Genomic DNA, 24,710 nt, shown 5'->3' with positions numbered 1-24,710 from the left:
ACTCTGTATCTAACCCCGTGCTGTACCTGTCCTGGGAGTGTTTGATGGGGGGACAGTGTAGAGGGAGCTTTACTCTGTATCTAACCCCGTGCTGTACCTGTCCTGGGAGTGTTTGATGGGGACAGTGTAGAGGGAGCTTTACTCTGTATCTAACCCCGTGCTGTACCTGTCCTGGGAATGTTTGATGGGGACAGTGTAGAGAGATTGTTTGACTGAGAGAAGATCGTATTGCAAGCTCCGTCTCCTCCAAGAGGGAAGAAAAGATTAGAAATAGGCGCTAACATGAAAACCATGTGAGTGTCCACAATTTCTTTGGAACAAACCTCCGATCATTGCACTTAAAGTGGAAAGAAGCAGATTAATACATACAGGTATACCATATATTCTTAATCCTTATATACAGATATATATACATATGGTATATAGACGAATGGCTTCTTTCAACACTGTAGACATTTTCTGGTTCTCTAGACAGTATGTGAATGTACCTGACAGAACAATCTGATATTGAATATATTGCCAGCCTCAAAACTTGAGTTTGAAACCCTGACTGGTTTGTGAAATTGCTGCCAAAAACGCCCTCAGCGACTTGTTACTGCATCGAGTTGTTGTAGATGGAAAAAAAAAACAAGGGTCAGAGTTTGAGGGAAAGTTTCCGTTTATTGTGTTCAAAGAGTCACATCCATTGCTGATTGAAGCAAGTCTTCATTATGAGATCCCAACAATAATAAAATCCCTCTTATTCCCAGCACTCACAGGGAATTTATAGACTTTAACAGGGGAAAAACTAACACATTCGAGTCAGTCCAGGAAACAAGAACAAAGATCTAAAGAACAGGAAATTCAGACAACTGACAAGCTGATGGTAACTGAGAACAGGATCGAGAAGCAAATGAACTTTCAGAGTTTTCCAGCTGGATGTAGGATCGGGACGAAAGGATGGGGGAGTCAGAGCAAAGAGTTTGGAATGGGACAGTAGGGAGGTTGAAGGTAACAGGCAAGACAGATGAACTGAGAGCCTGGATTACTGCATGGAATTATGATGTTATTGCAATTATAGGGACATGGTTAAAGGAGGGATAGGACTGGCAGCTTAACATTCCAGGACAGTTGACGAAACAAAAGGGGTGAGGGAGTTGTATTGCTGCTTAGGGTGAAGATCACAGCTGTGTTGAGGGAGGAGACATTGGAGAGATTTTGCAGTGAGGCATCATGGGTGAAACTCAGGAATAAGGATGAAATGTTGGGAATGTATTATAAACCTCCCAACAACCCACAGGAGACAGAGGAGCAGCTGTGTAGTCAGATCCTGAAAAGGTGTGAAAAAGAGCAGGATAGTTGTGGTGGGTGATTTTAACTTCTCCTGTATTGACTGGGACTCCTTCACAGGCGCAGGGACTCGGATCGAGAGCGATCTGTTAGATATGGCCAGAAGGGTTTTTTGTTACAGTACGTTGACAAGCCAACCAGGGAGGGGGCCATACTAGACTGAGTCATGGGGAATGAGCCGGGCCAGGTGATGGATGTTTCAGTGGGGGTACATTCTGGGCTTAGCCACCATAATTCCAAAAGATTCCAGGTAGTCATGGATAAGGACAAGAGTGGATATCAGGTGAGGGTGCCTGATTGGGCAAAGGCCAATTACACCCAAATTAGACAGGAACTGGGGAATATGGATTTGGAGCAGCTACTTGAGGGCAAATCCACGTCTGGCACATGGGAGAGTTTTAAAGGCTGGTTGACTGAAGTGCAGGACAGACAGGTCCCCGCAAGAATGAAGGATAAAAATTGCAGGATTCAGGAACAGTGAATGGCAATGGAAATTGTACGATTGGTCAAAAGGGAAGCATGTGATAGGTTGAGGCACTGAAGAGTGTAGTGAAAGTAGGAAGGAATTGAAACATGGAATTAGGAGGGTTAAAAGGGGTCATGAAATGTCTTTAGCAAACAGGGTCAAGAAGAATCTCAAAACTTTTTATGCATATATTAAAAGCAAGAGGGTAGCAAGAGAAAGAGTAGGTCCCGTTCATACACAATGGAGGGAAGTTATGCATGAAACCACCGGAAGAGGTTGAGATCCATAATGAGTCCTTTGTATCAGTATTCACCAAGGAGAAGGATGTGGCAGGCGTTGAGGTCAGGGATGGGTGTGTGAGCATTCTGGAGAATATCAATGTATCAAAGGAAAAAGTGTTGGATATCCTAAATTGCATTTAGACAAATCAGGGCCAGATGGGATGTATTACGGGTTATTTCGGGAAGCAAGGGGAGAAATAGCTGACGCCTTAACAGATATCTTCACATCCTCTTTGACAGGCGAGGTTCCAGAGGACTGGAAAATAGCCAATGTTGTTCCCTTGTTTAAAAAAGGAAGCAGGGATAATCCAGGAAATTATAGGCCAGTGAGCCTGACATCAAAGTTTATTTATTTGTCACAAGTAATTAACATTGCATTGAAGCTACTGTGAAATTCCCCTAGTCACCACACTCTGGCACCTGTTCGGGTCAATGCACCTAACCGCAGCACCCAGAAGTTTTTGGAGAAGCTACTGAGGGACAGGATAGAATCATAGAATGCAGAGGGAGGCCATTCAGCCCATCGAGTCTGCACCAACCACAATCCCACCCAGGCCCTATCCCCATAACCCAATGCATTTACCCTAGCTAGTCCCCCTGACACTAAGGGATAATTTAGCATGGCCAATTCACCTAACACGCACATCTTTGACCTGTGGAGAAAACCGGAGCACCTGGAAGAAACCCACGGAGATACAGGGAGAATGTGCAGACTCTGCACAGTGACCCAAGTCGAGAATCGAACCCGGGTCCCTGGCACTGTGAGGCAGCAGTGTTAACCACTGTTCCACCCCAGACCCCAGGACGTATGCACATTCGGAAGAAAATGGACTAGTTAGTGACAGGCAACATGGTTTTGTACAGGGAAGGTAATATTGATGGAAATCTTTTCAAGAAGTGACAAGGATAATTGATGGGGAGGAAATTTATACGGACTTTAGTAAGGATTTTAACAAGATCCCATGTGACAGGCTGGTGCAAAAACTAAAATCCATCTAGCTAGATTCAGGGTAGGCTGGCTTCATGTATACAGAACTGGCTGGCTTATAATGAAGACTCACTGGGTTATATGAAGACTCGTATTCCAACCATTATTTTGTAAACTGAGTTTGTGTCTTTGTATGCCTTGTTTGTGAACAGATCTCCCACTCACCTGATAAAGGAGCAGCAACTGCTCCAAAAGCTAGTGGATTTTGCTACCAAATAAACCTGTTGGTTTTTAACTTGATGTTGTGAGACTTTTTACTCAGTTATATAAGACAGAGGGTAGCGATGGAAGGGTGTTTTTCAGAATGGAGATCTGGATTCCACAGGGATCAGTGCTGGGACCTCTGCTGTTTGTAGTATATATAAGTGATCTGGAGGAAAATTTGGTTGGTCTGATCAGTAAGTTTGTGGATGACACGAAGATCGGTGGAGTTGCTGATAGTGCTGGGGATTGTCAGAGGATACAACAGGATATAGAGAGATTAGAGACTCGGGCACAGAAATGGCAGGAGTTTAATCTGGATAAATGTGAGGTGATGCATTTTGGAGAATCAAATTTAGGTGTAAATTATACTGTAAATGGCAGAACCCTTAGGAACATTAACATACAGAGGGATCTGGGTGTGCAGGTCCACAGTTCCCTAAAACTGGCAACAAGCGTGGGCAAGGTGATTGAGGCGGCATGTGGCATGCTTGCCTTCATCAGCCAGGGCATTGAGTACAAGAGTTGGAAAATCATGCTGCAGCTTTATAAAACCTTGGTTAGGCTGCACCTGGAGTATTGCGTGCAGTTCTGGTCACCCACACTGCCAGAAGGATGTGGAAGCTTTGGAGAGAGTGCAAAGAAGGTTCACAGGGTGTTTACCTGGTCTCAAGAGTGTTGGCTATGAGGAGGGGTTGAATAAACAAGGATTATTTTCATTGGAAAGACAGAGGCTGAGGAGAAACCTGATAGAGGTCTACAAAATGATGAGAGGCTCAGATAGGGTGATAGTCAGAGGCTTCTTCCCCAGGGTGAAAGTGTCAATTATGAGGGGGGACAGATTCAAGGTGAGAGGGAGATGTGCAGGGGAAGTCTTTCCACGCAGAGTGGTGGGTGCCTAGAATTCACTGTCAGAGGAGGTGGTGGAAGCAGGAACATTAGCAGGAATATTAGATACCACTGGATGGGTACAAGAATACGGAGGGAATAGAGGGATACGGACTGAGTAAGGGCAGGAGATGTTTTTTTCAGTTAGGGCATCATAATCAGCACAGAGTTGGAGGGGTTGAAGAACCTGTTCCTGTGCTGGACTTTCCTTTGTTCTTTGAGAGCAGGAAGAGATAACAGAGATTAGGGGCAGTGAGGCCAATGAGAGATTTAAACAAAAAGTTGAGAATTTGGGAGACAGAGGACCATCAGAGTATAAAGCAGCAAACTCTGGGTAGCTCTATGAATGTCACCTGGTGTTAGAGAAGCTCAAGTCTAAGGTGAAAGATGTAAAAGCAGCCAGGAATATATTGAAGTTTTGGAGTCTGGAGCTAGCCAGGTTTAGCCAATGGTGATGCGCTGAGGAAGGTGCAGGTGGGTAGTGAAATGAATATGCAATCTGAAGGTGGTGTTGGAGTTGGATGGAATATGGATGCAAAAAGGTGTCATTGAATCGCAGACAGTCACCTGAGTGCGGAATGGAGTCAGTGATGATCTTATAGAGTTTGTGACAGAGATATAGTCAATGATTTCAGTATTTCCAATGTTTAATTGGAGGAAATTGCAACACATCCAAGAACGGTTATTAGATAAAGAGGGCGAGAGGGGGTGGTGGCATGGTGAGATGGGGCATGTGTCTCCATGTCAGCAGCTAAGGGTTTTTTTTTGGTGATACAAGAGGTGGATATAGAGGTTAAAGTGTGAGGGTGAAAGAGAAATCATTCCAGGAAATTCTCTGGAAATGAATGGACAGATAAGAGGGGAAGCAGATCAGAACAAAGCCACTCAGATGATACAGACCATAAAATATAAAGACAAAATACGGCAATGCTGGAATCAGAAACAAAAACAGAAAATGCTGGATAATATCAGCAAGTCTGAACAATTTCTGTGGAGAACTAAAACGTTTGCCCTACTCTCTCTCTCCATGTCAGACCTGCTGAAATTTACCAGCATTTTCTATTCACACAATAAATGAGGGAGAGACATTGGAAATGCAGATGTTATTAAACACGTGCGTGGTTTCAGACAGTTTGCGAGGAAGGAGGGGAAGTAGGATAGGATCAAGAGGAAACAGTCAGCATTCCGGCAGACTGTGAAGGAGGAATATTGGGAAATATAAACAGATTTAATATTGAAATGGAAACATTAGTGGGATATAAAGAGTAATAAAAAAAGGCTCAGACAAAAGGGCCACATTTACTTCTTGGCATTGGCTTCAGTGTTTTTGCTGCACCACACCACCAAAGCCACCATGATAGGAATAATGCAGATTGGAGCAGTGACCAACGCCAGCACAATGTTATCAGGTGGGTGATTCAGAGTTCGATTCTCAAACATGTTGCAGTCCTTGAAGTAGCGGCTGTGCATCTGAATAAAGAAAATTTCACCAACTTCATTCGGCCAATAGGAATGAGCACGCTCCATCATTCTTTCCGAGCATTCAGTAACATTGCTGTAAAGACTAAAAACAGGAAAGAGTTACAGCATTAATGCAAACGCATTACACACAGAATAACTCCCAACCCTGAATAAACAGTGACTCTGTACAGTTACACAGTGAGTGACTCTTACCCTGAATAAACAGTGACTCTGTACAGTTACACAGTGAGCGATCCTTACCCTGCTGAATAAACAGTGACTCTGTACAGTTACACAGTGAGTGATCCTTACCCTGCTGAATAAACAGTGACTCTGTACAGTTACACAGTGAGTGACCCTTACCCTGCTGAATAAACAGTGACTCTGTACAGTTACACAGTGAGTGATCCTTACCCTGCTGAATAAACAGTCACTCTGTACAGTTACACAGTGAGTGATCCTTACCCTGCTGAATAAACAGTGACTCTGTACAGTTACACAGTGAGTGATCCTTACCCTGAATAAACAGTGACTCTGTACAGTTACACAGTGAGTGATCCTTACCCTGCTGAATAAACAGTCACTCTGTACAGTTACACAGTGAGTGATCCTTACCCTGCTGAATAAACAGTGACTCTGTACAGTTACACAGTGAGTGACCCTTACCCTGCTGAATAAACAGTGACTCTGTACAGTTACACAGTGAGTGACCCTTACCCTGCTGAATAAACAGTGACTCTGTACAGTTACACAGTGAGTGATCCTTACCCTGCTGAATAAACAGTGACTCTGTACAGTTACACAGTGAGTGATCCTTACCCTGCTGAATAAACAGTGACTCTGTACAGTTACACAGTGAGTGACTCTTACCCTGAATAAACAGTGACTCTGTACAGTTACACAGTGAGCAATCCTTACCCTGCTGAATAAACAGTGACTCTGTACAGTTACACAGTGAGTGATCCTTACCCTGCTGAATAAACAGTGACTCTGTACAGTTACACAGTGAGTGACCCTTACCCTGAATAAACAGTGACTCTGTACAGTTACACAGTGAGCGATCCTTACCCTGCTGAATAAACAGTGACTCTGTACAGTTACACAGTGAGCGATCCTTACCCTGAATAAACAGTGACTCTGTACAGTTACACAGTGAGTGACCCTTACCCTGCTGAATAAACAGTGACTCTGTACAGTTACACAGTGAGTGACCCTTACCCTGAATAAACAGTGACTCTGTACAGTTACACAGTGAGCGATCCTTACCCTGCTGAATAAACAGTGACTCTGTACAGTTACACAGTGAGCGATCCTTACCCTGAATAAACAGTGACTCTGTACAGTTACACAGTGAGCGATCCTTACCCTGCTGAATAAACAGTGACTCTGTACAGTTACACAGTGAGCGATCCTTACCCTGAATAAACAGTGACTCTGTACAGTTACACAGTGAGTGACCCTTACCCTGAATAAACAGTGACTCTGTACAGTTACACAGTGAGCGATCCTTACCCTGAATAAACAGTGACTCTGTACAGTTACACAGTGAGTGATCCTTACCCTGCTGAATAAACAGTGACTCTGTACAGTTACACAGTGAGCGATCCTTACCCTGCTGAATAAACAGTGACTCTGTACAGTTACACAGTGAGTGATCCTTACCCTGAATAAACAGTGACTCTGTACAGTTACACAGTGAGTGATCCTTACCCTGAATAAACAGTGACTCTGTACAGTTACACAGTGAGTGATCCTTACCTTGCTGAATAAACAGTGACTCTGTACAGTTACACAGTGAGTGACCCTTACCCTGAATAAACAGTGACTCTGTACAGTTACACGGTGAGTGACCCTTACCCTGAATAAACAGTGACTCTGTACAGTTACACAGTGAGTGACCCTTACCCTGCTGAATAAACAGTGACTCTGTACAGTTACACAGTGAGTGATCCTTACCCTGCTGAATAAACAGTGACTCTGTACAGTTACACAGTGAGTGATCCTTACCCTGCTGAATAAACAGTGACTCTGTACAGTTACACAGTGAGTGACCCTTACCCTGAATAAACAGTGACTCTGTACAGTTACACAGTGAGTGATCCTTACCCTGCTGAATAAACAGTGACTCTGTACAGTTACACAGTGAGTGACCCTTACCCTGAATAAACAGTGACTCTGTACAGTTACACAGTGAGTGATCCTTACCCTGAATAAACAGTGACTCTGTACAGTTACACAGTGAGTGATCCTTACCCTGAATAAACAGTGACTCTGTACAGTTACACAGTGAGTGATCCTTACCCTGAATAAACAGTGACTCTGTACAGTTACACAGTGAGTGACCCTTACCCTGAATAAACAGTGACTCTGTACAGTTACACAGTGAGTGACCCTTACCCTGAATAAACAGTGACTCTGTACAGTTACACAGTGAGTGATCCTTACCCTGCTGAATAAACAGTGACTCTGTACAGTTACACAGTGAGTGATCCTTACCCTGAATAAACAGTGACTCTGTACAGTTACACAGTGAGTGATCCTTACCCTGAATAAACAGTGACTCTGTACAGTTACACAGTGAGTGATCCTTACCCTGAATAAACAGTGACTCTGTACAGTTACCCAGTGAGTGATCCTTACCCTGAATAAACAGTGACTCTGTACAGTTACCCAGTGAGTGATCCTTAGCCTTAGTATATAGTGAGGGGGGTAAAGAGAAATTTGATGTAAATCAAGCTTTATTTTCCAAATCACCCACCTGGCAATTACAGTCCAGTTACACCGGTCTTGTTGCCCGATACTCTGAATCTGTTCTTCAAATTTTTTGCCACAAAAAGCATCAACAATGGTAAACAAAAAAGCATTTTCTGTTGATTGAACAAATGATAGAAATCACAACCATTCACAAAGTGACTATTGCAGATAAGTGGACAATGTCCAGTTTAAAATCTTATCTACTGAGAGAGGAATAGAACAGAGAGAGAGAGTCATAGAGGTTTACAGCTGGGAAACAGGCCCTTCGGCCCAACCTGTCCATGCCACCCGGTTTTTTAAACGCCTAAGCTAATCCAATTGCCCCCATTTGGCCCATATCCCTCTATACTCATTGCACCCAAGTAACTACCCAAATGCTTTTCAAAAGATAAAATTGTGCCCACCTCTACTACTACCTCTGGCAGCTTGTTCCAGACACTCACCACCCTCTGTGTGAAAAAACCTGTCCCTCTGAATAATTTTGTATCTCTCCCCTATCACCTTAAACCTATGCCCTCTAGTTTTAGACACCCCTACCTTTGGGACAAAATATTCACTATTGAGCTGATATATGACCCTCATTATTTTATATAACCGAGAGAGAGAGAGAGAAATATAACCGGGAGACAGAGAGAGAAATATAAGCGAGAGAGAGAGAGAAATATAACCGAGAGAGAGAGAAATATAACCGAGACAGAGAGAGAGAGAGAAATATAACCGAGAGAGAGAGAGAAATGTAACCGAGAGAGAGATATATATAACCGAGCGACAGAGAGAGACAGAAATATAACCGAGAGAGAGAAATATAACCAAGAGAAAGAGAGAAGTATAACCGAGAGAGAGAGAAATATAACCGAGCGACAGAGAGAAATATAACTGAGAGAGAGAGAAATATGACCGAGAGACAGAGAGAGAGAAATAACAGAGAGAGACAGAAATAACAGAGAGAGGGAGATAACAGAGAGAGAGAGAGCGATAACACAGAGAGAAAGAGAGAGAGAGAAATAACAGAGAGAGAGAGAGAAATATAACCGAGAGAGAGAGAGAGAGAGAAATATAACCGAGAGACAGAGAGAGAGGAATATAATCAAGAGAGAGAAATATAACCGAGAGAGAGAGAGAGAAATATAACCGAGAGACGGAGAGAGAAATATAACCGAGACAGAGAGAGAGAGAGAAATATAACCGAGAGAGAGAGAAATATAACCGAGACAGAGAGAGAGAGAGAAATATAACCGAGAGAGAGAGAGAAATGTAACCGAGAGAGAGAGATATATATAACCGAGCGACAGAGAGAGACAGAGATATAACCGAAAGAGAGAAATATAACCGAGAGAGAAAGAGAAACATAACCCAGAGAGAGAGAGAGAAATATAACCGAGAGAAAGAAATATAACCAAGAGAGAGAAAGAGAGAAATATAACCGAGAGAGAGAGAAAGAGAAATATAACCGAGAGAGAAAGAGAAATATAACCGAGAGAGAGAGAAAGAGAAATATAACTGAGAGAGAGAGACAGAGAGAAATATAACCGAGAGAGAGAGAGAGAAATATAACCGAGAGAGAGAGAAAGAGAAATATATCCCTTGGAAAGGGATAGGCATGAACCTCGGGTCAGTAGTTGGAAAGGGATAGGCATGAACCTCGGGTCAGTAGTTGGAAAGGGATAGGCATGAACCTCGGGTCAGTAGTTGGAAAGGGATAGGCATGAACCTCGGGTCAGTAGTTTTAGCTGGGGGAAGGGTAATTATGAGGCTATTAGGAGAGAATTAGGAAGCATAGGTTGGACTAGGAGACTACAGGGTCTCGGAACGTCCAAAATGTGGAGTTTTTTCAAGGACCAGCTACTGCGAGTCCTTGACATGTATGTCCCTGTCAGGCAAGGAGGAATTGGTCGAGCTAGGGAACCGTGGTGTGCTAGGAAAGTTGATTCACTGGTTAAAAAGAAAAAGGAGGCTTATGTCTGGATGAGACTTGAGGGCTCAGGTAGTGCACTAGAAAGCTTTAGATTGGCTAGGAGGGAGTTAAAGAGAGAGTTAAGAAGGGCTAAAAGAGGACATGAGAAGACTTTGGCTGATAGGATTAAGGAGAATCCTAAGGTGTTCTATAGATATGTTAAGAACAAAAGGTTGGTTAGGGCAAAATTAGGGCCAGTTAGAGACAGCAGTGGGAATTTATGTGTGGAACCGGAAGAGATTGGAGAGGCATTGATCCAATATTTCTCTTCGGTGTTCACGCAGGGGGACATAAATGTAGCTGTGGAGAACACTGGGTTACAGGGTTGTAAACTGGACAGTATTGCAGTTGATAAGGAGGATGTGCTAGATATTCTTGAGGGTTTGAAAATAGATAAGTCCCCTGGGCCGGATGAGATTTACCCTAGGATTCTCTGGGAGGCAAGAGAGGCGATTGCAGACCCTCTGGCTCTGATCTTCAGGTCGTCGTTGGTCACCGGTATAGTGCCAGAAGATTGGAGGTTAGCGAATGTTGTCCCATTGTTTAAGAAGGGGAACAGAGACTTTCCCGGGAATTATAGACCGGTGAGTCTTACTTCTGTTGTGGGCAAGGTTTTGGAAAAAATTATTAGGGATAGGATTTATAGTTATTTGGAGAGTAATGAATTGATTAGAGATAGTCAGCATGGTTTTGTGGAGGGTAGGTTGTGCCTTACTAACCTTATTGAGTTTTTTGAGAAAGTGACCAAAGAGGTGGATGGGGGTAAGGCAGTTGACATGGTATATATGGATTTTAGTAAGGCGTTTGATAAGGTTCACCATGGAAGGCTTCTGCAGAAATTGCAGATGTATGGGATTGAGGGTGATCTAGGAAATTGGATTAGGAATTGGCTGGCGGATAGGAGACAGAGGGTGGTGGTTGATGGTAAGTATTCGACATGGAGTTCAGTTACGAGTGGTGTGCCTCAGGGATCTGTTTTGGGGCCACTGCTGTTTGTAATTTTTATAAATGATCTGGATGAGGGTATAGTTGGGTGGATTAGTAAATTTGCTGATGACACCAAAGTCGGAGGTGTGGTAGATAGTGAGGAAGGGTGTCTTAGTCTACAGGGAGACTTGGAGAAGTTGCAGAGCTGGGCCGAGAGGTGGCGGATGGAGTTTAATGTGGAGAAGTGTGAGGTAATTCACTTTGGCAGGAATAACAGATGTGTAGAGTATAGGGCTAACGGTAGGACTCTGAATAGTGTGGATGAACAGAGGGATCTAGGTGTATGTGTACATAGATCCCTGAAAGTTGGGAATCAAGTAGATAGGGTTGTTAGGAAGGCATACGGTGTCTTGGCGTTTATTGGTAGAGGGATTGAATTTAGGAGCCGCAGCGTCTTGTTGCAACTGTACACAACTCTGGTGCGGCCGCACTTGGAGTATTGTGTGCAGTTCTGGTCCCCACATTATAGGAAGGATGTGGAGGCTTTGGAGAGGGTGCAGAGGAGGTTTACCAGGATGTTGCCTGGTATGGAGGGGAGGTCCTATGAGGAGAGACTGAGGGATTTGAGGTTGTTTTCGTTAGAAAGAAGGCGGCTAAGAGGGGACCTTATTGAAACATATAAGATGATTAGAGGTTTAGATAGGGTGGACAGTGATAGCCTTTTTCCTCGGATGGAGAAAGCTAGCACGAGGGGGCATAGCTTTAAATTAAGGGGTGGTAGTTATAGGACGGGTGTCAGGGGTAGGTTCTTTACCCAGAGGGTGGTGAGGGATTGGAATGCCCTGCCTGCTGCAGTTGTAAATGCGCCTAGTTTGGGGGCGTTTAAGAGATCCGTGGATAGGTTTATGGACGGTAAAGGTTTGGTTTAGGTTAGAGGGTCATTGCTTTTTAACTGGTCGGCGCAACATCTTGGGCCGAAGGGCCTGTTCTGCGCTGTAATGTTCTATGTTCTATGTTCTATAACAGACAGAGAGAAAGAGAAGTATAACCGAGAGAGAGAGAGACAAAGAGAAATATAACCGAGAGAGAGAGAGAAATATAACCGAGAGAGAGAAATATAACCGAAAGAGAGAGAAAGAGAAATATAACCGAGAGAGAGAGAGAAACATAACCAGGAGAAAGAAATATAACCGAGAGAGAGAAATATAACCGAGAGAGAGAAATATAACCGAGAGAGAGAGAAAGAGAAATATAACCGAGAGAGAGAGAGAAACATAACCAGGAGAAAGAAATATAACCGAGAGAGAGAAATATAACCGAGAGAGAGAGAAAGAGAAATATAACCGAGAGAGAAAGAAAAATATAACCGAGAGAGAGAGAGAAATATAACCGAGAGAGAGAAATATAACCGAGAGAGAGAGAAAGAGAAATATAACCGAGAGAGAGAGAAATATAACCGAGAGAGAGAAATATAACCGAGAGAGAGAGAGAGAGAAATATAACCGAGAGAGAAAGAAAAATATAACCGAGAGAGAGAGAGAAATATAACCGAGAGAGAGAAATATAACCGAGAGAGAGAGAAAGAGAAATATAACCGAGAGAGAAAGAAAAATATAACCGAGAGAGAGAGAGAAATATAACCGAGAGAGAGAAATATAACCGAGAGAGAGAGAAAGAGAAATATAACCGAGAGAGAGAGAAATATAACCGAGAGAGAGAGAAATATAACCGAGAGAGAGAAATATAACCGAGAAAGAGAAAGAGAAATATAACCGAGAGAGAGAGAAATATAACCGAGAGAGAGAAAGAGAGAAATATAACCGACAGAGAGAAATATAACCGAGAGAGAGAAACATAACCGAGAGAAATATAACCGAGAGAGAGAAATATAACCGAGAGAGAGAAATATAACCGAGAGAGAGAAATATAACCGAGAGAGAGAGAGAAATATAACCGAGAGAGAGAAACATAACCAGGAGAGAGAAATATAACTGAGAGAGAGAAGTATAACCGAGAGAGAGAAATATAACCGAGAGAAATATAACCGAGAGAGAGAAATATAACCGAGAGAGAGAAATATAACCGAGACAAATATAACCGAGAGAGACAAATATGACCGAGAGAGAGAGAGAGAGAAATATAACCAAGAGACAGAGAGAGAGAAATATAACCGAGAGAGAGAGAGAAATATAACCGAGAGAGAGAGAGAAATATAACCGAGAGAGAGAGAGAAATATAACCGGGAGAGAGAGAGAAATATAACCGGGAGAGAGAGAAATATAACCGAGAGAGAGAGAGAAATATAACCGACAGAGAAAGAGAAATATAACCGAGAGAGAGAAATATAACCGAGAGAGAGAAATATAACCGAGAGAGGGAGAAAGAGAAATATAACCGAGAGAGAAATATAACCGAGAGAGAGAAAGACAAATATAACCGAGAGACGGACAGAGAAATATAACCGAGAGAAAGAGAGAAATATAACCGAGAGAGAGAGAAATATAACCGAGAGAGAGAGAAAGAGAAATATAACCGAGAGAGAGAGAGAGAGAAATATAACCGAGAGAGAGAGAGAGAGAAATATAACCGAGAGAGAGAGAGAGAGAAATATAACCGAGAGAGAGAGAGAAATATAACCGAGAGAGAGAAATATAACTGAGAGAGAGAGAGAGAAATATAACCGAGAGAGAGAGAGAAATATAACCGAGAGAGAGAGAGAAAGAGAAATATAACCGAGAGAGAGAGAGAAATATAACCGAGAGAGAGAGAGAGAGAAATATAACCGAGAGAGAGAGAGAAATATAACCGAGAGAGAGAGAGAAATATAACCGAGAGAGAGAGAGAGAGAAATATAACCGAGAGAGAGAGAGAAATATAACCGAGAGAGAGAGAGAAATATAACCGAGAGAGAGAGAGAAATATAACCGGGAGAGAGAGAGAAATATAACCGAGAGAGAGAAATATAACCGAGAGAGAGAGAGAAATATAACCGGGAGAGAGAGAAATATAACCGAGAAAGAGAGAGAGAAATATAACTGAGAGAGAGAGATCCTCTCAGGATCTCCCATGTTTCAAGAAGATCACCCTTCAGTTTTTAAACTGCAGTGGCTATCGGCCCACCTTCCTTCATTTTGGGAATTTATTGACTGAATGCTCTCTGAACTGCTTGAAACAGAATTCTATTCTCTTTTTAATAAAGAGACCAAACTATTCACAGTATCCCAGTTGGGGTCCCGAGAGCCTTGTGTAGCTCTTGTAAAACCCACCCTCTTTAATCTTCCTTTCCCTTTTCAATAAACACCAACATTCCATTGCCTTCCTAATTGCTTGCTGCAGCTGCAGACTAATTTTTTCTAATTCATACACCAGGACACCCAGATCCCTCTGTACCTCAGAGCTGTACAATCTCTCTCAATTTAAGTACACTGCTTCTTTTCAATTAAGAACATAAGAACATAAGAAATAGGAGCAGGAGTAGGCCATCTAGCCCTTCGAGCCTGCCCCGCCATTCAATAAGATCATGGCTGATCTGTCGTGGCTCAGTTCCACATTCCCGCCCTCTCCCCATAACCCTTAATCCCCTCTCTTACCAAAAACCCATCAACCCGCGTCTTAAAAATATTTAGTGAGGCAGCCTCCACCACTTCAACGGGCAGAGAATTCCAGAGATTCACCACCCTTTGAGTGAAGAAGTTCCTCCTCAACTCCGTTCTAAACCGCCCCCCTTTATCTTGAGGCTGTGCCCCCTAGTCCTACTATCCTTTCTGAGCGGGAAGAGTCTTTCCACCTCTATCCTATCCATCCCATTCATCATCTTATACGTCTCAATGAGATCTCCCCTCATTCTTCTAAACTCTAACGAGTACAAGCCTAATTTATTCAGCCTCTCCTCATAGTTCAACCCCCTCAATTCCGGTATCAGCCTAGTAAACCTCCTCTGCACTCCCTCCAAGGCCAAAATATCCTTGCGCAGGTGCGGCGCCCAAAACTGCACACAGTACTCCAGCTGCGGCCTCACCAATGCCCTATACAGCTGCAGCAAGACCTCCCTACTTTTATATTCAATCCCCCTCGCTATGAAGGCCAGCATCCCATTCGCCTTCCTGACCACCTGCTGCACCTGCAAGCTGGGTTTTTGCGACTCATGCACAAGGACCCCGAGGTCCCTCTGCACCATCGCCTGCTGCAGTTTTTCTCCACGTAAGTAATAATCCTTCCTACCATTATTCCTACCAAAGTGGACCACCTCACACTTGCCAACACTAAATTCCATTTGCCATTTCCTGGCCCATTCGCCCAGCCTATCTAGATCCTTCTGTAGACTCTCCACACCCTCTGCACAATTTGCCGTTCCCCCAATCTTGGTGTCATCAGCAAATTTCGACACCCTACACTCGGTTCTCTCCTCCAGATCATCTATATAAATGGTAAATAGCTGAGGCCCCAGCACCGACCCCTGGGGCACCCCACTAGTCACCATCCGCCAATCCGAATAGCACCCATTGACCCCCACTCTCTGCCTCCTATTTGACAACCAATCCTCTATCCACGCTAACACCCTACCCCCAACTCCATGTCCCCTGACCTTCTGCAATAACCTCTTGTGAGGTACCTTGTCAAACGCCTTCTGAAAATCAAGAAAGACCACATCCACCGGCTCTCCTCTATCCACCGCCCTAGACACATCCTCATAGAACTCCAGTAAATTTGTCAGACACAAGTTCCCTTTAACGAAACCGTGCTGCGTCTGCTCTATCAAGCAATTCCCTTCAAGATGCCTCGCTATTTCCTCCTTGATGACGGATTCTAACATTTTACCTACCACAGACGTTAAACTAACCGGCCTATAATTCCCTGCCTTTTGCCTGGCACCCTTCTAATTCTTCCTGCCAAAGTTGACAACTCCGTCTGTTCCCCATTTTGCTCCATTTGCCAGATTTTGGCCCACTCACTAACCTATTTATGTCCCTTTGCTGGCACTCTTTGTTCTTGGCAATTTACTTTTCTATCAGCAAATTTAGCCAGTATGCACTCCGTGTCTTGACCAAGTAAATAGTTAAGGCCCCAGCACGGATCCTTGTGACGCTCTTGTCATTACAGCTTGTTAACTTGAAAAATACCCATTTTTCCCTCCTCTCTGCTTTCTGTTAGCTAACCAGATCCCAATCCATGCTAATCTGTTCCCCCTTACACTGTGTGCTACTGCTGAGTAATGTTTAATGAGGCACCTTATCAAATGCCTTTTGGAAATCCAAATTCCCCACATCTAAAGGTTCCTCTTTACCTTGTATGTTTTTTCAATTAAAGAACTCCAGTAAATGAATTACATTCACAAAATCATGTTGACTCTTCCTAATTACATTAAGATTTTTAAATCTCCTGTTATAACATCTTAATTATGTTTCTAGCAATTTCTCTGTGACTGATGTTAAGACTAAAGTGAAAACCCCTTTCTATCCAAAGGAGATAACAGGACCCCAATGGCGTCTTAGGTTGAAATAACATAAGAACATAAGAAATAGGAGCAGGAGTAGGCCAACTAGCCCTTCGAGCCTGCCCCGCCATTCAATAAGATCATGACTGATCTGTCCTGGCTCAGTTCCACATTCCCGCCTTCTCCCCATAACCCTTAATCCCCTCTCTTATCAAAAACCCATCAACCCGCGTCTTAAAAATATTTAGCGAGGTAGCCTCCACCACTTCAATGGGCAGAGAATTCCAGAGATTCACCACCCTTTGAGTGAAGAAGTTCTTCCTCAACTCCGTTCTAAACTGCCCCCCCTTTATCTTGAGGCTGTGCCCCCTAGTCCTACTATCCTTTCTGAGCGGGAAGAGTCTCTCCACCTCTATCCTATCCATCCCATTCATCATCTTATACGTCTCAATGAGATCTCCCCTCATTCTTCTAAACTCTAACGAGTACAAGCCTAATTTATTCAGCCTAGCAAATCTTGTTCATGCCCCCCACTCCCACGGGCAATAGATTTTGTAACTCACCACATGTTGTTAGACTATAATAGTTCCCAATTTATGTAGATCACATTTAATGTGGGTTTTATTCTGAAAGGAAATACTACACTCACCATCCATATTGTTGTCATAGAGTGTAACATTTTTTTGCTCTGTATATCCCATTGTGGGTCCGGGCTTTGCTACTGGATTGGGATGGGATCCAAGGGCTCTGGTGAAGCCAGGTTCCATGGTTGTATTCAATTGGGAAAGAGTGAGATTGCTGCCTATGTGATCAGCAAGAGCTGAGAAGAGGAGAAGAGATGTCACTTTCCGAAATTAGGTATTGATGATTAAACAGCAAACATCAAAAATAGTGTTACAATTCATGACAATAAATAGAAATAGATTGCTTCATTTTCATTATAGGACAAAACTGGGCAGACAACGATGTGGAAGAAACAACAAGGATAGGAGATATACTGACCAGAAAAAGGAACAACAGAAAAGAGAGATTGAGAGTCATGATGGAACAGAGGGAATGACAGATAGGAAGCAGTTCTCCCACCCTGCCGCACTCAATTTTTTGGGAGAATTCCATCCATTGGCTTAGTCATTGAAGATGAGTGAACAAAAGATTGTAGTCCCATTATGAAAGAATTCTTGGTCACCAGCTGAGGGCAAGTCTGTATGGAGGCTTCCAGCTTTGTGGCTGCACCAACTCCCAAGGCAGCTTTGGAACACAAACCTGAACTTGGCTGATCCCCCACCCTGCTCCTCAATTGGTTATGATGTGGATGTGCCGGCGTTGGACTGGGGTAAACACAGTAGAAAGTCTGACAACACCAGGTTTTAGTCTAACCGATTTGTTTGATAGTAAATTCACTAGCTTTCGAGGGGACTCCCTCTTCGTCAGGTGAATGGAGAGTTCTGGCCAGAACTAAAACCTGGTGTTGTCAGACTTTTTCCTCAATTGGTTCCCAGGGTCATGTGAGCCTTACTCAGCAAGTTGATCCTCTGTCCTTTGTTATTAACTGGGAAATGTGTTTGGAATGAGGAATAGTTATAGTTGGTAATAATGGTTAGAGTTGGGATAATAGTTACAGTTGGCAATAATAGTTATAGCTGAAAATATAGGTTTTTACTCTGAAATTTTTACTCTGGGACAAAGTTGATATTTTTCCTGTGATTTTGCTGTGTAATGCGGAGGTTTCCTATTGGCTGCAAGATTGGGGAGGATAACAGGTTCTGGTCAGGATGGAAGGGATCATAATTGTGGGGGTTAGCGGGAGACAGCAGACGACTGGGGAGGTGGGGGACGATGGAGGCGAGGGGAGATCTTGGGGTATGGATGCTGAAGCTGGGGACATTTACAGGATGATAGGGTAAGGCTCCTGTCCATTCTCACTCACCATTAGTGCTGGAAAGGAACTTAGCAGATGATCCATTTCCTTCTTGCCTGTTAGCACCTGCCCAGTGTCTCAAGGGGGAGGAAACCCACCCAGTGTGTGTAACAAATTAAAACCATCTCCAAGTGAAAGCTCCAGGACCCCTTAAAATGTTTCACCAACTGATCCACATCGCGAAAGCAAACTGGTCATCTCACAATCATCTATTTCCACTGTGGGGCAGCGGGGTCTCGGACAGTCGGTCAGCGTGGGGCAGCGGGGTCTCGGACAGTCGGTCAGCGGGGTCTCGGACAGTCGGTCAGCGTGGGGCAGCGGGGTCTCGGACAGTCAGTCAGCGGGGTCTTGGACAGTCGGTCAGCGTGGGGCAGCGGGGTCTCGGACAGTCGGTCAGCGTGGGGCAGCGGGGTCTCGGACAGTCGGTCAGCGTGGGGCAGCGGGGTCTCGGACAGTCGGTCAGCGTGGGGCAGCGGGGTCTCGGACAGTCGGTCAGCGTGGGGCAGCGGGGTCTCGGACAGTCGGTCAGCGTGGGACAGCGGGGTCTCGGACAGTTGGTCAGCGTGGGGCAGCGGGGTCTCGGACAGTCGGTCAGCGTGGGACAGCGGGGTCTCGGACAGTCAGTCAGCGTGGGACAGCGGGGTCTCGGACAGTCAGTCAGCGGGGTCTCGGACAGTTGGTCAGCGTGGGACAGCGGGGTCTCGGACAGTCAGTCAGCGGGGTCTCGGACAGTCGGTCAGCGTGGGGCAGCGGGGTCTCGGACAGTCGGTCAGCGTGGGACAGCGGGGTCTCGGACAGTCGGTCAGCGTGGGGCAGCGGGGTCTCGGACAGTCGGTCAGCGTGGGGCAGCGGGGTCTCGGACAGTCGGTCAGCGTGGGACAGCGGGGTCTCAGACAGTCGGTCAGCGTGGGGCAGCGGGGTCTCGGACAGTCGGTCAGCGTGGGACAGCGGGGTCTCGGACAGTCAGTCAGCGGGGTCTCGGACAGTTGGTCAGCGTGGGGCAGCGGGGTCTCGGACAGTCGGTCAGCGTGGGACAGCGGGGTCTCGGACAGTCGGTCAGCGTGGGGCAGCGGGGTCTCGGACAGTCGGTCAGCGTGGGACAGCGGGGTCTCGGACAGTCGGTCAGCGTGGGGCAGCGGGGTCTCGGACAGTCGGTCAGCGTGGGGCAGCGGGGTCTCGGACAGTCGGTCAGCGTGGGACAGCGGGGTCTCAGACAGTCGGTCAGCGTGGGGCAGCGGGGTCTCGGACAGTCGGTCAGCGTGGGACAGCGGGGTCTCGGACAGTCAGTCAGCGTGGGGCAGCGGGGTCTCGGACAGTCGGTCAGCGTGGGGCAGCGGGGTCTCGGACAGTCGGTCAGCGTGGGGCAGCGGGGTCTCGGACAGTCGGTCAGCGTGGGGCAGCGGGGTCTCGGACAGTCGGTCAGCGTGGGACAGCGGGGTCTCAGACAGTTGGTCAGCGTGGGGCAGCGGGGTCTCGGACAGTCGGTCAGCGTGGGGCAGCGGGGTCTCGGACAGTCGGTCAGCGTGGGACAGCGGGGTCTCGGACAGTCGGTCAGCGTGGGACAGCGGGGTCTCGGACAGTCGGTCAGCGTGGGACAGCGGGGTCTCGGACAGTCGGTCAGCGTGGGGCAGTGGGGTCTCGGACAGTCGGTCAGCGTGGGACAGCGGGGTCTCGGACAGTCGGTCAGCGTGGGACAGCGGGGTCTCGGACAGTCGGTTAGCGTGGGACAGCGGGGTCTCGGACAGTCGGTCAGCGTGGGGCAGCGGGGTCTCGGACAGTCGGTCAGCGTGGGACAGCGGGGTCTCGGACAGTCGGTCAGCGTGGGGCAGCGGGGTCTCGGACAGTCGGTCAGCGTGGGGCAGCGGGGTCTCGGACAGTCGGTCAGCGTGGGACAGCGGGGTCTCAGACAGTCGGTCAGCGTGGGGCAGCGGGGTCTCGGACAGTCGGTCAGCGTGGGACAGCGGGGTCTCGGACAGTCGGTCAGCGTGGGACAGCGGGGTCTCAGACAGTCGGTCAGCGTGGGGCAGCGGGGTCTCGGACCTCAGACAATGTTTGAACAATAGACCTAGTCTCACTAACTGTCGTACAGCATAGAAACAGGTCCTTTGGCCCATTGCATGTACATTGACCATCAAATACCAATCTATACTAATTCTATTTACCAGCACTTGGTCCATAGCTTATTATGCCTTGGCCATTTAAGTGTTTGTCTAGAGGCTTCTTAATGTTGCAAGAGTTCCTGCCTCCACCACCTCTCAGGCAGCACGTTCCATATTCCCACCACTCTCTGGGTGAAAAACATCTCCCTGTGCTGCTTCCTTCGGGGATCTATGGACTTATACACCAAGGTCCCTTTGTTCCTCAATACTCCTAGGAACCTACTGTTCATTGTGTAAATCCTACCCTTACCGATCTTCTAAAATGCATCACCTCACACTTATCAGGATTAAATCCTATCTACCATTGCTGTGCCCAATTTACCAGCTGATCAATATCAGTCTGTAGCCTCAGACTGTCCTCCTCATTATCAACAACACCACCAACTTTCACTTCATCTGCAAGTTTACTAATTATACCATCTACATTCACACCCAAACAACAAGGGTTCCAGCTCTAATTCCTGTGGTACATCGGTGGTCACAGGTTTCCAATCACAACAACAGCCCTCCACCTTCACACTTTGCCTCCTAATAATAAGCCATTTTGGATCCAATTTGCCAACTTGCCTTAGATCCTGTGACCTCTAACCTTTTGGACTAGCCTTCCTTGTGGGATCTTGTCAAAGGCCTTACTGAAGTCCATGTGAACCACATTAACTGTGCTTCACTCATCAATACATTTAGTTATTTTTTCAAAAAACTCCATTAAATTAGTTAGGATGTCCCACCAACAAATCTGTGCTATGCCTCAGCAATCCCTGCCTTTCTGGGTATTGATTAATCCTGTCCCTCAGAATTTTTTCCAAAGATTTCCTTCCACTGACATTAAACTTACTGCCCTGACCTTTGATGTGGAAATGCTGACGTTGGACTGGGGAGGGCACAGTAAGAATTCTCACAACACCAGGTTAAAGTCCAACAGGTTTATTTGGAATCACGAGCTTTCAGTGAGTTCTGATGCAGGAGCAGCGCACCTGGTGTTGTGAGACTTTTTAATTATCCGGCTTATCCCTGCTGCCCTTCTTGAACAAAAGAACCACATTAACTATCATCCTGTCATCTGGAACTTCACCTGGGGCCAGTGGAGATTTAAATATCTCCATCAGGACCCCTGCAATCTCCTCCTTACCCTCCCATAGCAGCCTGGGATACATCTCATCAGGCCCTGGAGATTTGTGCATCTTTATGCCCACTAAGACATCTAATACCTTCTCTTTATTAATCTTAACGTCCTCCAGAACTTTACCGTCCCGACTGAAATCTCCAGCTGCAATGTCTCTCTCCATAGTGAACACAGATGAAAACTATTCATTTCGGACCTTGCCCACTTCCTCTGGCTCCATGCACAGATTCCTTTCTGGTCTCTAATGGGTCCCATACTTTTCCTGACCATCCTCTTGCTCTTGGGGTTTTCCTTAATCTTATCTGTCAATGTTATTTTGTGGCCTCTGTTTGCCCTCCTGATTTCTTTTCGAAGCTCTCTGGGCCTGACGCTCTCTGAAGGGGCCTCCCCTGTTTTTAGCACACTATATTTACTACATGCTTGCTTTTCATCAAACCATCGATATCCTTTGACATCCAGGGTTCTCCGGACATGCCGCCCTTTCCTTTTATTCTGAGCGGAACACATTGGCTCTGAACTCTCTCTATTTCACTTTTAAAAGACTCCCACTTTCCAAAAGGAGATTTCCCAGCATGTAGACTGGGAACAGTTACATTTGCCAGATCCTGCTTAATGATATTGAAATCAGCCTCCTCCCAGTTCAGGCACTTCCCTTATCTATTTCCAGAATGACTTTCAAACTCACAGGGTTACAATCACTATCCCCAAAACACTCACCCACTGACACTGACTACTTGCCTGAGGATTAGGTTTAGCACGGCTCAAGTACTGGCACAGAGCTTTCCTGGATGCACTTTACAAAATTCCACACTGTCTAATCCTTTCACATTAATTCTGCATTGATTTCTGCTGCAATTATTTCTCCAATTTCTGTGGAAAGTTATGATCAAATCAGCTTCCACCACCCTTCCATGCAACATGTACAAGAAGTAACGGCAGTGCGAGCTACACTTGAACCTCTGTCTCCAAGAAGGGAAACCAAAGACTCCAGATCAGAAGTAAATAACTAGTGACCAGGCTCCTGGGGTAAGTGATCAAAGTTAAGTAGAAGTGGGATCTGGATCATTGAGACCCTTTGTTCATCCACAATGAGAGAAGCAGAATGAATGAGATGATGTACTATTCACACACAGAAAGAAAGGTTCAATGTGCCCAGTCTCCGAAAGGCAGATTGGTTATTTATGTACTTACTTGATGCCAACAGAAGAGCCAGAATAAATCTACGGCAGGCAATGATTTGAATACAGAACACCATGGCTGTGATTCTCTTGTCACTGACTGAACAATCAGTTTAAAACAAACTCTGTCTCAGTTTTGAAAACAGGAAACAGGAGGCGTGTCGCTATCCGGCAAGAAAGAAATGATTACTCATTGATAATATATTCTTACTACGTGGAAACACCACCATTTGCAAGTTCCTCTCCAAGCTACTCACCACCCTGACTTGGAAATATATCATGATGTGGAGATGCTGGCGTTGGGCTTTGGTTAACACAGTAAGAAGTCTCACAACACCAAGTTAAAGTCCAACAGGTTTATTTGACAGTAAACACCACTTTCGGAGTGGAACTCTCCACTCAGCTGACGAAGGAATGGCGTTCCGAAAGCTTGTGGTGTTTACTATCAAATAAACCTGTTGGACTTTAACCTGGTGTTGTGGGATTCTTATTGGAAAAATATCGACATTCCTTCATTGTTGTTGGGTCAAAATCCAGAACTCCATCCTTAACAGCACTATGGGTGCACCTACTCCATATGGACTGCAGCGCTTCAAGAAGTAAGCTCACCACCACCTTCTCGAGGGCAATTAGGGATGAACAATAAATGCTCGCCTAGCAATGTTGGCCACATACCATGAAAGAGTTAAAAATAATTATGAAACCCACACCCAAAGGATAAAAGAGATTTAAGTATCACTTTGAAGAATCTGCTCTGAGTTCTCTCTGGTGTCTTGGGGTCAATAGTTATCCTTTAACTGTCATTACTAAATCGGTTTACCTGACCATTTGTCTCACCATTTTGTGCGGGATCCTGTTGTACACAAATTAACTGCCAAGTTGTCTACATTAGAACAGTGACTGTGCTTCAAAACACTTGAGTTGTGACATAGTGAGGACATGGATGGTGCTGTAGAAATTAAAGCCTTCTTTTCTTTTCTGTTCTCAGAACTATGTTAGGTCACATATGGAAATTAACAGGTTGGAGGATTATAGAGGGATACCTCAAGGGAAGAGGGTAGGAGGGAGGGGGGTGTCTGAGGAGAGATATCTCACTCTTGCCCTTACTTTGAGTTTTGTGGAAAGACAGGGGTTACAGCCTGAATGTGCCGCAACTATTCTGTGAATCTAATTGTGGTAATTCTGTTAGCAGACATTGGCATCACTCCCAGTGTGGACTTACGTGACATGTTGTCCAATTTAAGCAGTTGAAGGAGCTTCTGTGATGGAGTTCAATGTTCTCAAATTTTAAAATGTTCATTTATTTATTTCTCACATTAACATGAGGAATCAAATCTTGAGCCACTGACTGTTCTTAACAGATAAATCTCATGCTAAAGCTTTGTTTGAGTTTCTTGTTGGTTTGGTCGTTGAGATAAGAGTTTTAGATAAACAGGAAGCTCTTTCCTGTGATCAGAATGAGCCTCATTTCCAGGGCTAGGCGTCACTGATTAATCCAACAGGATGGCTGGTCAGATATCCTGTGCTGAAACTCCAAATGTGAATAAAAAGCTTCACCTCACTGGTGAGAGATCCTGGTTGCCGAAAAAGCTAACAATGTCTCCAAGGATTGGTGACATCAAGTTTAGTAATTAAACAATCCATTTATT

The 24,710-nt window shown here is 45.2% G+C and overlaps 1 protein-coding gene across 1 annotated transcript; it reads right to left on the bottom strand.

Annotated features, from left to right (window-relative positions):
- Positions 1 to 640: 640 nt before the first annotated feature.
- On the bottom strand, positions 641 to 23,157 carry LOC145340563 (receptor activity-modifying protein 1-like). Its single transcript, XM_080185033.1, has 4 exons — positions 23,075 to 23,157; positions 17,333 to 17,503; positions 8,373 to 8,481; positions 641 to 5,717 (listed from the first exon to the last, which is right to left on the bottom strand). The coding sequence occupies exons 1-4, from the start codon at positions 23,136 to 23,138 to the stop codon at positions 5,453 to 5,455; spliced, it is 609 nt and encodes a 202-aa protein (XP_080041159.1). The 5' UTR covers positions 23,139 to 23,157; the 3' UTR covers positions 641 to 5,452.
- Between the last annotated feature and the right edge of the window lie 1,553 nt (positions 23,158 to 24,710).

Source organism: Carcharhinus amblyrhynchos, unplaced genomic scaffold (assembly GCF_965287045.1).
Source record: "Carcharhinus amblyrhynchos unplaced genomic scaffold, sCarAmb.v2.hapA chromosome_1152, whole genome shotgun sequence".
NCBI lineage: Eukaryota > Metazoa > Chordata > Chondrichthyes > Carcharhiniformes > Carcharhinidae > Carcharhinus > Carcharhinus amblyrhynchos.
Note: the sequence above shows the minus strand (reverse complement) of the source record. Positions and strands in the feature narration are given on the sequence as shown.